The sequence below is a fragment of the Schistocerca nitens genome, chromosome 2 (assembly GCF_023898315.1).
Source record: "Schistocerca nitens isolate TAMUIC-IGC-003100 chromosome 2, iqSchNite1.1, whole genome shotgun sequence".
NCBI classification, from domain to species: domain Eukaryota; kingdom Metazoa; phylum Arthropoda; class Insecta; order Orthoptera; family Acrididae; genus Schistocerca; species Schistocerca nitens.
The window spans coordinates 264,573,672-264,586,537 of record NC_064615.1 but is presented as its reverse complement, the minus strand read 5'-3'; the positions used below and the strand labels follow the sequence as shown (position 1 = coordinate 264,586,537).

The 12,866-nt window shown below is 43.2% G+C and overlaps 1 protein-coding gene across 1 annotated transcript in view; it reads right to left on the bottom strand.

The window, feature by feature from the left end:
- Positions 1-12,866, bottom strand: part of LOC126234974 (carboxypeptidase B-like) — a 46,379-nt gene that overhangs the window by 16,561 nt on the left and 16,952 nt on the right. Inside the window, exons 4-5 of the mRNA XM_049943712.1 lie at positions 5,549-5,737; positions 815-1,176 (exon numbers count right to left, since the gene is read on the bottom strand). Of these exons, the coding sequence (XP_049799669.1) occupies positions 815-1,176; positions 5,549-5,737 (551 nt within the window). The remainder of the gene's footprint in view (positions 1-814; positions 1,177-5,548; positions 5,738-12,866) is intronic.

Here is a 12,866-nt window from a genome sequence, read left to right as displayed (position 1 = left end):
CGAGCAATAAAAAGGGCGGAAATGATGTTCATGTTGATCTCTATTCCAATTTTCTGTACAGTTTCCGGAACTCTCGCAATCGAGGTGATGCAAAACTTTTTTTGGATTGTGTATTATTGTTACAGCAAGTTCTTGAGCAACGACGACTTCTTTCCTTAAAGATAAGTTAACCCAGTATATTATTGTATTTGACATTATTGAATGAACATAACGCAAAATATATCAAATTACTGATTTGTTTCTCTCCAAGTTTTGCAACGATTCTATGTGCAAAAAGTCTATCTGCAAAGTTGTTTTAGGAGTTAGAAAATGTGCTTTTTGCAGTTTAATTTCTCATCAGTATGAACACATAAGAATTTTGAAGTTTCCACCCTGTTTATTATTTTCTCACGATGTCCAGAACTAAATATATTGTGTCTTTTTAAAATGGAGGCTGAGCCCACTCGCAGAAAACCAGTCAATGATACGAGTACTTTTAAGACCTTTGTTTACCATTTCTTCTGTTGCTGTATGTACGCTTGGATGGGTTACAATACTAGTGTCATCTGCTAAACGAGCTAATTCTGCTTGCTGTATATTATACAGCAAATCGTTTACATACGTCAGAAACTAGTGGATCTAAGACCGAACCTTGTGGAACCCCAAACGTAATTCCCCCCCCCCCCCTCCCCGACAGAATATGCTCCCCTGATTACAATGGTTGAAGTACTAACTACAACTTTCGACATTCTGTTGGTTGGGTGTGACATCGCCCATTGGTTGGCTGCTCAAATGAGTCAAATGTTAGTGTACGTCAGACAGCTGGCCGTTGTACCTTTATGTTGCGGTTTGCGGACACGAAGTTACGGATGGCGGAGGTCTCGGGCTCGGAGAACTTGGAGGGCCCGGCGTATGTCTCGTCGCAGGGCCGCCTACTGGCGCCCTGGCCGCCCCACCGGTAGCCGAAGTTGCGGTTGAGGTCGATCCCCGCGCACCGCCCGCTGCCGCTGCCGCCGCGGTTCTTGCGCCAAAGCCGGTCCGACGAGTGAGAGAATTCGTAGCCGTCCGGGTTGACGACGGGCAGCACGAACCAGTCCACGGAAGAGCCCGCCGCTCCCAGCGCCTCTGGCTGCTCCACCAGCGTGTTCAGGAAATACGTCACCGACGCCGGCGAGATCCACTCGCGTGCGTGGATACCTGTCGTAGTGACACGTATATCACAAACAGATTCAATGCAACTCTTATTCGGTGCGGATCAAAAGAGAGAGGCAGTAACTACACACAGTTGGGAAATAAAGTGGTCCAGGAGTGAAACCTTGTGGAACACCCCGATGTTTGTAAAATGCAGCCCCCCCCCCTCCCCCCCCCCCCCGCCCCACCGCTTCACTCGGTCGACTTGGCACACATGGCCGATGTGGAAGTTGGTGCTTTATCCAACCTAGAGCACCGTTCCTCACAAGCGACTTCTAATCAAGCTGCGGGCCTATGGGGTATCGTCTCAGTTGTGAGACTGGATTCGTGATTTCCTGTCAGGAAGGTCGTAGTTCGTAGTAATAGACGGCAAATAATCGAGTAAAACTGAAGTGATATCAGGTGTTCCCCAGGGAAGCGTCTTGGTACCTCTGCTGTTCCTGATCTATATAAATGACCTGGGTGACAACCTGAGCAGTTTTCTTAGGCTGTTCGCAGATGATTTACCGTCTACTAAGGTCATCCGAAGACCAGTATCAGTTGTAAAGCGATTTAGAAAAGATTGCTGTATGGTGTGGCAGGTGGCAGTTGACGCTAAATAACGAAAAGTGTGAGGTGATCCACATGAGTTCCAAAAGAAATCCGTTGGAATTCGATTACTCGATAAATAGTACAATTCTCAAGGCTGTCAATTCAACTGAGTACCTGGGTGTTAAAATTACGAACAACTTCAGTTGGAAAGACCACATAGATAATATTGTGGGGAAGGCGAGCCAAAGGTTGCGTTTCATTGGCAGAACACTTATAAGATGCAACAAGTCCGATAAAGAGACAGCTTACACCACACTCGTTCGTCCTCTGTTAGAATATTGCTGCGCGGTGTGGGATCCTTACCAGGTGGGATTGACGGAGGACATCGAAAGGGTGCAAAAAAGGGCAGCTCGTTTTGTATTATCACGTAATAGGGGAGAGAGTGTGGCAGATATGATACGCGAGTTGGGATGGAAGTCATTAAAGCAAAGACGTTTTTCGTCGCGGCGAGATCTATTTACAAAATTTCAGTCATCAACTTTCTCTTCGGAATCCGAAAATATTTTGTTGAGCCCAACCTACATAGGTAGGAATGATCACCAAAATAAAATAAGAGGAATCAGAGCTCGAACAGAAAGGTTTATGTGTTCGTTTTCCCCGTGCGCTGTTCGGGAGTGGAATGGTAGAGAGATAGTATGATTGTTGTTCGATGAACCCTCTGCCAAGCACTTAAATGTGAATGGCAGAGTAATCATGTAGATGTAGATGTAGAGCAGACGGTCCAATCCTCGAGTAATCCTAAGTGATTTTTAGTCGGGAGCCACTATGCTGGTTTGGGGATTAATGACCTTTCAATAAGGCAGGCGTGTTGCACCAGCTGTTCTAAATAAATATATGATAGTCCTGGAAACTAACACCACTTTGCAGAGGGCGCCACTAAGGGAATGGCCGAGGAATATGGCTGCATTTTGCCCCAGTGTGATTAACTGAAAGACCTGAATGTGGACTAATATCGTGGTCACAACCAAGGAATCAGCTAGCAGTCCTCGCGGAAGTCGTGAGTCCTATGGAGCAGAAATGTTTAGATAGTGTTTCGAAAGTATGTCACCAATACTGGCGAGATCTACTCACGCAAGAAAATGTACCATACCAGCACTTACCATCAACACCTGACCCAGGGTTGATGAAATACCAGCAAAACATTTTTGGGCATCAGGTCAAAGAGTGAGGCAATAGCTACACACAGTTGGCAAAAAAGTGGTCAATTAATAAAACCCCGAGGGACATCCAGAGATAAAATACTTGATTTGATATTCGTTTATTTCCTGTTACGCATAGGGTATTATCTATGTCTTTTTGTTGCTAGTCGAATAAATAAAGGTGAGATCAACTTCATAAACTATAGACCTTTCAGTTTTGGTTCCAGTCAGTAAACGCTTCTTGGGTCATGCCGTTATTTACGCTATGGCAATATATTTGCTGAGAATAGTATTTATTTACGCCAGTATGTGGTAATTTCAGCTGTAGAGCCACTTTCAAGTGGGCTTCACTGGAAAAAAGCATGAATACAAGTCATGTGACATGCAAATACGAGGAATTTACCGCCATAGGTAAACAACCGCAGCATTTACTCGTGTGGTGTACCAGATGCAGAAGTTGTTTAAAGAGATGACGTGCAGACGCGATACTGCTAGGCAGTGCTTCCCGAACCGGTCTACACCAGCTTTACGCTTTGCCCCCGTTTTCCCATGTGGTTATGTCCTTAAAAATTGCGATGAGCAAATATGTGCCCAGGTAGCCTATGATAATCAGCCAGTCTGTACCTTACGTTTGTAACTACATGTACATATGTATGTTTGAGCATAACTCTGGAGCCCCTACAGAAATATCAACAAAATGTTGTACTCATGTGATTCAGAATTTAGGAAAGAATACTATGGATGTAATACCTGTCTAGCACCAGTAGCTCGAGCCTGTTGAGGTAAAAAAGGGATGTGAGGTGTAAAAATAATTATTTCTGTCATGTTTAAAATACTATAGAGAGACACATCGCTCTTTTCAATTGAACTCTGTTTTAAATGTCATTAGTGCTGACGTTCCTAAAAATTATGCATTCGACACAAATACCAATTTTTGATTTTTTTTTACATGATGACCCGTTCCTACATCCCCCCTTCCCCCCTCCTATTCATTAACCACGTCGCCTACATGTGAACTGCGATCAGGAGCCTCACCAGTCAGCCTACTTTCTGCTACCACCACCACGTTGATTATAACCAGTTCAGACAAGATGAGATAAGAATCTTTTGAAATGTGATAGCGCATAAGAATGCTGAAGACTAGATGGGTAGATCGAAGAATTAATGAGTGGTCATTGAGTCGAACTGGGAAGAAGAACTTTATGGCTCAACTTGACTAAAAGACGGGAGTGGTTGGTGTTACACATCTTAAAGCATCAAGGAATAGTCAGTTTAGCGATGATGAGACGCGTGAGGGGGGGGGGGGGAGGGGGTACAAATTACACGGATAGAACTGAACACAAATACAGAGAACTGGTTCAAATGAATGTAGAGCGCATTAGTCATGCAGAAAAGAGACATGAGTAGAAAGCTACATCTGACTAGTCTGAGGACCGAAAACAACAACAGCAACAAAGATAACAGGTTATATATACCATTAGTTCGGTTGTAATCGCTGTAGATTTTCAAGAGCTAGTTTTTCTCTTACTTTTCACCCCCAAACCCAAAAAAATCTGTTCCTGTGGGTGCTACCGGTTACTTAGCCCCACAGTATTTATTCCCTTTTACTGAGTGATGTATGTACCAATATTGTTCGAATTTTCTTCAAGAGCAACCAGACTCATACTTATTTTTACATGTTATCTCATTTCAGTCCTCACCCCACTCCTGCACGTAATAACGCAGTCTGACGGTCACAGAATTTATTATCTAGTTAACGTGTTCTGTGTATTCGAAGTTCGGTTGAAAATGCTACAGCCGTCCCAGGGTTCGCACTGCCAACCATAGGGGACTCAACAGGGTGTCTGACAACTCATATTAGTCATTTCCGTGAGCCAAGTCTGGCTGAACTTACTCCAGGCGCCTCAGAGTATTATGGAACAAACACACCCACAATATTCATTTTTACGAACATAGATGGAAGATAACAGGTTAAGAAAATGGATATTAAAATATGGAAGTGAACTGAAGTTTACAGCGAGTAGTGTGTCTGCGACTTAAAAAAATAGAGACAGGAAATACAGATGAAGGAAGAAAAGACTCTTAGTCTTTAAAGTTTCATGGACGATGGGATGATTAGAGGTGGAGTAACAGTTCGGACTGCCCCGATACTGTATTATTTATGGAAACCACGAAAAACGTGAGTGCGGGTGGCCTGACGTGAATTCGAAATCCGTTCCTTCCTAATATGAGTGAAGTGTCTTAACAAGTGGTAGGATTCGATCGCTAAGAAAAAGAGAAAGAGAAAAAGAAAGAAACGATTTCGGGTTGGGTTGGGTTGTTTAGGGGAAGAGACCAAACAGCTAGGTCATCGGTCTCATTGGATTAGGGAAGAATGGGGAAGGAAGTCAGCCGTGCCCTTTCAAAGGAACCATCCCGGCATTTGCCTGGAGCGATTTAGGGAAACCACGGAAAACCTAAATCAGGATGGCCAGACGCGGGATTGAACCGTCGTCCTCTCGAACGCGAGTCCAGTGTGCTAACCAAACGATTTCGGGAACAGGTTGTTAAGAAGTGTGAGGAATAAGAGTTGGATTGCAGAGAACTCCAGGAGACGGCAGGAGTTGGAAGAGAGAGTGTGGGAGCTGAGGATAGGGATGTAGACGTACCTCCGTCGACCCAGATGGCGGGAGCGCCGGGTTTGCCGGAAGAGACGCGCACCACCTTGAGCGGCCGGCCCTGCACCGAGCTGCCGATGGTCTGCACGCTGAAGCGCTGCGGGTACGTCGCGGCCAGGAAGTCGAGGAACTGGTGGATGTCCGCCAGCCGGTGGTACGACTGCCACTCCATGCGGTGGCCTGCGCAAAAACGTCAGCACTCCCACTAAGAAGGCCACCTCAGTCGTAAAAGTGTAGGAAATCAAATGAGCCCCCAGTCACCACAAGTTTTTAGACACACGTCCAAACTACATAGCATATTTGACATTGAAAAGTCTAACAACAAATGCAAAAAAGCCTGGAGTATAATTAACTCTAATGCACATAATAAATAAAAATACACTCCTGGAAATTGAAATAAGAACACCGTGAATTCATTGTCCCAGGAAGGGGAAACTTTATTGACACATTCCTGGGGTCAGATACATCACATGATCACACTGACAGAACCACAGGCACATAGACACAGGCAACAGAGCATGCACAATGTCGGCACTAGTACAGTGTATATCCACCTTTCGCAGCAATGCAGGCTGCTATTCTCCCATGGAGACGATCGTAGAGATGCTGGATGTAGTCCTGTGGAACGGCTTGCCATGCCATTTCCACCTGGCGCCTCAGTTGGACCAGCGTTCGTGCTGGACGTGCAGACCGCGTGAGACGACGCTTCATCCAGTCCCAAACATGCTCAATGGGGGACAGATCCGGAGATCTTGCTGGCCAGGGTAGTTGACTTACACCTTCTAGAGCACGTTGGGTGGCACGGGATACATGCAGACGTGCATTGTCCTGTTGGAACAGCAAGTTCCCTTGCCGGTCTAGGAATGGTAGAACGATGGGTTCGATGACGGTTTGGATGTACCGTGCACTATTCAGTGTCCCCTCGACGATCACCAGTGGTGTACGGCCAGTGTAGGAGATCGCTCCCCACACCATGATGCCGGGTGTTGGCCCTGTGTGCCTCTGTCGTATGCAGTCCTGATTGTGGCGCTCACCTGCACGGCGCCAAACACGCATACGACCATCATTGGCACCAAGGCAGAAGCGACTCTCATCGCTGAAGACGACACGTCTCCATTCGTCCCTCCATTCACGCCTGTCGCGACACCACTGGAGGCGGGCTGCACGATGTTGGGGCGTGAGCGGAAGACGGCCTAACGGTGTGCGGGACCGTAGCCCAGCTTCATGGAGACGGTTGCGAATGGTCCTCGCCAATACCCCAGGAGCAACAGTGTCCCTAATTTGCTGCGACGTGGCGGTGCGGTCCCCTACGGCACTGCGTAGGATCCTACGGTCTTGGCGTGCATCCGTGCGTCGCTGCGGTCCGGTCCCAGGTCGACGGGCACGTGCACCTTCCGCCGACCACTGGCGACAACATCGATGTACTGTGGAGACCTCACGCCCCACGTGTTGAGCAATTCGGCGGTACGTCCACCCGGCCTCCCGCATGCCCACTATACGCCCTCGCTCAAAGTCCGTCAACTGCACATACGGTTCACGTCCACGCTGTCGCGGCATGCTACCAGTGTTAAAGACTGCGATGGAGCTCCGTATGCCACGGCAAACTGGCTGACACTGACGGCGGCGGTGCACAAATGCTGCGCAGCTAGCGCCATTCGACGGCCAACACCGCGGTTCCTGGTGTGTCCGCTGTGCCGTGCGTGTGATCATTGCTTGTACAGCCCTCTCGCAGTGTCCGGAGCAAGTATGGTGGGTCTGACACACCGGTGTCAATGTGTTCTTTTTTCCATTTCCAGGAGTGTATATTGCCATAACTCCAGAAGAATTTAACAAATTTTGCATGCAGTCCATTGAATAAATTAGTAGTTCAATAAACAAAGCCCCTGAAAATGCTAAGTTGAATGTAAGTTCCCTGATGTACAAGTTTCTGGAGTTGTGACCATATACAAAAAAGGTGAAAAGAAGTCTCCCGCTAGTTATAGGTCCATATCCATAACCTCTTTTTTTTCCAAAATTTTTGAAACAATTATGTAACATCAAGTTAGTGTTTGCTTGGATGTAATCAGTGATAAACAATTTGCATTTATGAAAGATAAATCCACAACTGATGCAGTGGATTCCCTAGTAAAATTAGTTCCAGATGTGTTTGGGGCTAGGGGCTACGCCCAGGTTACATTTTGTGACCTGAGCGGAGCTCTTGGTTGCGTACAGCTTAATACTATTTTGAAAAAGCTATTTTACTATGGTCTTGATGGCGACAGTATAAGTATGTATAAATTTTTTCAAGAGAATCGCCAAAAAATTGTGTGCATTCGCATTGAGGAGTCAAATTTGGTTCATGTTAAGTCTGGAGCGCCACAAGCGTCGGTGCTCGCACCTTTATTGTTTCTCTTAATAATTAATGACCTGCCTCTGTTTATAAAGTCTCACACAATATTGTATGCCGATGATATAACTTTTCTAAATAAAAGCTCAGATCTATGCACGTTGAGAACATTGACCGAAAATACCCTTGCTCGATCTTCATTATGGTTCAGAGCGAATGGTTTCTTTCTAAATGAAAGTAAAATCCAGGTACTCTAGCTTCAAACAGTTTCCTAACCACCATGAATTAGCAGCCGCTAAACTTTTACGTGTTATTATTGACAGTAAATTAACGTGGGAACCACACATTAAAAATATATCTTTTTAGGCTTTCGAGAGTAATTTATTTAATTAGAAATTTAAAAAGACATGTTCAAAATAGCTGTGTAGTATCAGCATATTTTGCTTTCTTCCAGAGTATCTTATCATAAGGAATTTTATTGTGGGGTAGCAGTTGTCATCTAAATGACATTTTACTTATGTAGAAGAAAGTATTAAGAATAATAACTGATTCTGATAAAACAGAACACTGTAAACTTCACTTCATTAAATTGCAGTGTCTGACAGTAGAAAACTTACTCATATATAATGTTTTATTGTACGTTAAAAAACAATGTTTCTAATCCAGTCTTGAGAAGTAACATTCATAATACTAGCAATAGAACACGTGTTAATGTGCTGTATCATAGATTATCTAAATCATGAAACTCCTGCCTAGTCCTTGGGCTAAGCATGTTTAACAGGCTAAGCGCACACTTTAAAGAATTGCTTGTAAATATTTTTAAAACTAAACTGTATAAGCTACTAGTTAATAATACTTATTACACTGTTGACGAATTTTTTGAAGATGAAAGTACTACTTTCTAACATACGGTTTCTGATTTTACCTATTTCGCGTAAACCAAACTACACTGATATAGTAGAGAGTGTAGATTTGTATGCTCTTGACTTTTCCTATTGGTGTAGCGAGTCGAAAACAATAAAATTTTATTATTATTATTATTAAGTGCTCTGTTTGTCGCCTTCGCCGAGCAGAGACGCCACAGCCTATTGTGATCTTATTTCAGGGCCACTAAACAAAGGGTGTGCAGTAAAAAAAAATAATGTAATCAATGCATTGAGCGTAGCAAGAAAACTTGTTTTGGGAAGTTTCTTCAGAATTAATCGTATACGTTTGAAGACGTTGGTGTTTTTTCGATGTGTTTATGGTAGGTCGGGGAATACCTTTAAAAAGTTGCTATGCAACACTGACGTATATTTCATATTCAATAAGCATTCTACGTGCTCATGTAGAAATATCTTTTAGTTTGATAAAGTTATTCTAAATGTCTTCGCTAAATATTGTAAAAGCTGTTTAGAATTAGGATAACGTGTCCTAAAACTGTTATGGGCAAACGTTTAAAAGATAATACACCCATTCTATTTATAAAAATAACCATACCTATGCAAATATTACTACTGTAAGTTATGCTGCCGTATTTTAGGAATAGTTTCATCACGACTTGTTTTTCCATTAGCAGGTTCTCTTTCATGGCAAAAATTAATTTTGACAAACAGTACTTCCAGACTGAAAATAAATGTTCACACAGTTCTAGAACATTTTCCACATTTACACAAATATTTCTTTGTACCTACCAAATTTGTGTTATGTACACAGAAAATTGGGCTCTGTCTGTCCTAATATTCATTATTGTCTTGTTTATTGTATGAAGATAAGTATTAAGCAGTCGACATATTCCTTAAATATGACACTCTACATTCCAATACGATACAGTTGATTTCGAGATGTGATACATTGTTACTTAAGCTTCCAGCCACCGGGCACACAGTGGTGCTCCACGGGTTGCCGCCCTTCCCATACGCCAGCAACACAACCGCGGCAGACTAAACCACCAGCAGTAAATCCAAACGGAAAGCCTCCAAAACAAGAAGGTGTATGCCAAAAGCAGGAAGGCCAGAAAGCTATGCTTGTGACGAAAGCATTGACGGGTAGTCAAGAAAGAAAGGAAACTGAGGAGACTGTATCTGATTCCGACATCTCTTTCACTAGTGACGACAGCATGAATAATGTCGATCTCTTTGGAGAACCCACACTAGATCCTATTGTAATGACAGGTCCAGCACATTTCGATTGAGAAGATTATATTATGGCTAAATTTCGAGGAGGAAATAGGAATCCATACAGCTACAGATAGATCTGCACAGTACAAAAAATACTAGAAAATGGCTCTAAAGTCTGTGCACATAAACAAAGTAGTTTTCAATTAAATGAAAAAGACATTTCTGTTATCATAAGAGTGATGTGATAGGGAAATAGCTAATTCCTCATATTGCTACTGTGACGTGAAATCTGGAATGAAGAATAGGCTTTGTGCAGTCCTGTTGATGTTCAAGAAAAATATAATATGGTGAATCTGTTTTGCGTATAGTAATGTCAGTATATAAAGTGTAATTGTGGACAGTTGCTACCCATTGCTGTTTGACTTTATAGCGGTAAAACAGGAAAACGAATCAGAAAATTTCTGGAATTCTCTCTGATACACGTTTAATGTCACAAATATTCTAGAAATACCGGCCACAGAAAAATGATGGTTATACATTTGTATTGTTTTATGTGGTCTCAATCCCATTTTAAGACCTCAACCTTCTCTCGTCAATGAAAATAATAGTACCATATGTGAAAAATATTTTGTACGAGGCATATCAGATTTAAGAATTTTAGTAGAAAATGATACACTGTTTTCATTTTTTCTAGTCTACATTTGTAGCTTTAAAAAAAAATTAAACACAGTGTCATTTCAGAGCAGTTTACACTAACATTTACAATTTTTTCCTAAAGGTTACTGTTTTTCTTTCAAAAATACAGATGAATTCATTATGTATCATATTTACATTATACTAGGTCTGTTTATAAATAATTCTTCTGCTACCAGTCAGTGACAGGTTAATTATTAATAAATAAACCTATTGTTTTCACAGTCGCCGACTTTCAAAACCAATTATAATGGATCGAATCAGATATTATATTACCTTACCCTACCAGTCTTCGTTTCAAGCCCTCAATATAGATATATGGATATGTTTTATAGCATAGAATTTCTTAGGGCTGTGTAGTTTTGGAACTGTGGAAAGTTATTACTCTAGATGAAAGTTAAGACTTTATCCGTTCTTTCAGAGCCCACAACCGATCATTCCTGTGTAGTTGTTCTGCTGGCTAGGGTGATACATTTCACTGGGTTTCAACCAGGAGACGATTTCCAATTGTTACAACTTATCAAGCCATAGTAGAGACCCACAGTTGAATTCTATGAATAGTTTAGTTGGTGGGATAGACTAGACTGTCCTCAGGGTGAATGGTGAAAGCAGGCACTACAGAGTTGAGGGCGGATGCCTCGCCCACCGTCCACTGCACTCCTCGCTGGCCAGAGGCGAATCCTGCTGGTTCGTCACTGCGGTAGACGACGCTCTGTCTTTCCAAAGACCTCTGTGAACTAAGAAGGCTTTTTATCATGCTAGAGGACCGACTTAGAAAGATTCGACTCGCTCGATTTCGATTTCGGACTGTTAACTTTATTGAGCAGCTGAGGCATTGTAAAATATTTCTCTTGAAATGTCGTCATGTCGACCTGCGTGGCGACTGAATTCTTTTATATTGTGGATCCTTAATTGAACTTCATGTTTTCAAGAATCCGTTTTGAGGCGAGCTATTAAATGAAATTTGCCGACATAACTTGGAATTTTACGTCAGTTTATAAATCTTTGTCTACTGCGGGCTCTAAATAAAAACAGTGAGCATTGAACTCTGTTGTACACTACTGGCCATTAAAATTGTTACACCAAGAAGAAATGTAGATGATAAACGGGTATTCATTGGACAAATATATTATACTACAACTGACATGTGATTACATTTTCACGCAATTTAGAATGGCTGCAAATGGCCTCCAAGAAGCCGAACACACAGAGGATTCAGTCCAGTCCATGTAAACACAGCCCACTCCATTATTTTGGACCCACCATCATCTTGTTGTTGACAACCTGGGTCCATGACTTCGTGGGGTCTTCCCCATACTCGGACCCTACGAACTCAAATCAGAACTCATCTGACCAGGCGACCGTTTTCCAATACTCCAGGGTCCTAACTATGCGAGCTTATCTTCACAACAGAAAAGAGCTATTCCTCCAGCTGAAGAACGATATGAATACACGTTGGCTGCGGGATGTGTCTCATGGTACCGGTACTTTTCAGATGGCGATGGAAACAGAGTATGTCCAGAGGATGTGTACGTCCAGCTTATGGCCATTTTTCGGACCTTGAGAAAGATCGAATCATTTTAATGAGGGACACGGGAGCATCATACGGACAGATGGCGCAGACAGTTGGTTGAATTGCGTTGTCTTCAGAAACAGTGGTAACGGGATAGACTCGCGACAGCAGTGTGACAAGGACTGTAGTCAGGGATCCTTCAAGAAGGTCTTCACCACAAGAAGATCGTAGGATCGCTCGAGTGACTCTGATGAATAGACAGACGAGAACAGCTGAAATCCGGGTAAGGAACAGATTACTGGAAGCTGGTTTGACATTTCCAATTGTCGTGCCCCCTTCTCTGCAAACACCACGCTACAGACAACACATACTTGCATGGTGTAGGGCGATATGGGCATTCTATGGTGTTCAGCAGTGAGTATCACTTGTGTTTATGACAGCCTGACGGACGTCAAGGCGTGCATAGATGACCTGGTAAAAGATCGGAAGAAGCAGCCATTTGTGAGACCTGTACCTCTCCGACTCCCGGAATTATGGTGTGGGTGGCTGTTGCATACGACAAGAAAATTTGAGCCAGTAACTGAACCAACTTGTGACGTCATACTAGTCGGTTTGCCCGTCACTTTTCGTGAACGCTCGGCTCCGTGGAGGGCCCACGGGAAATCAATATTTTACTGA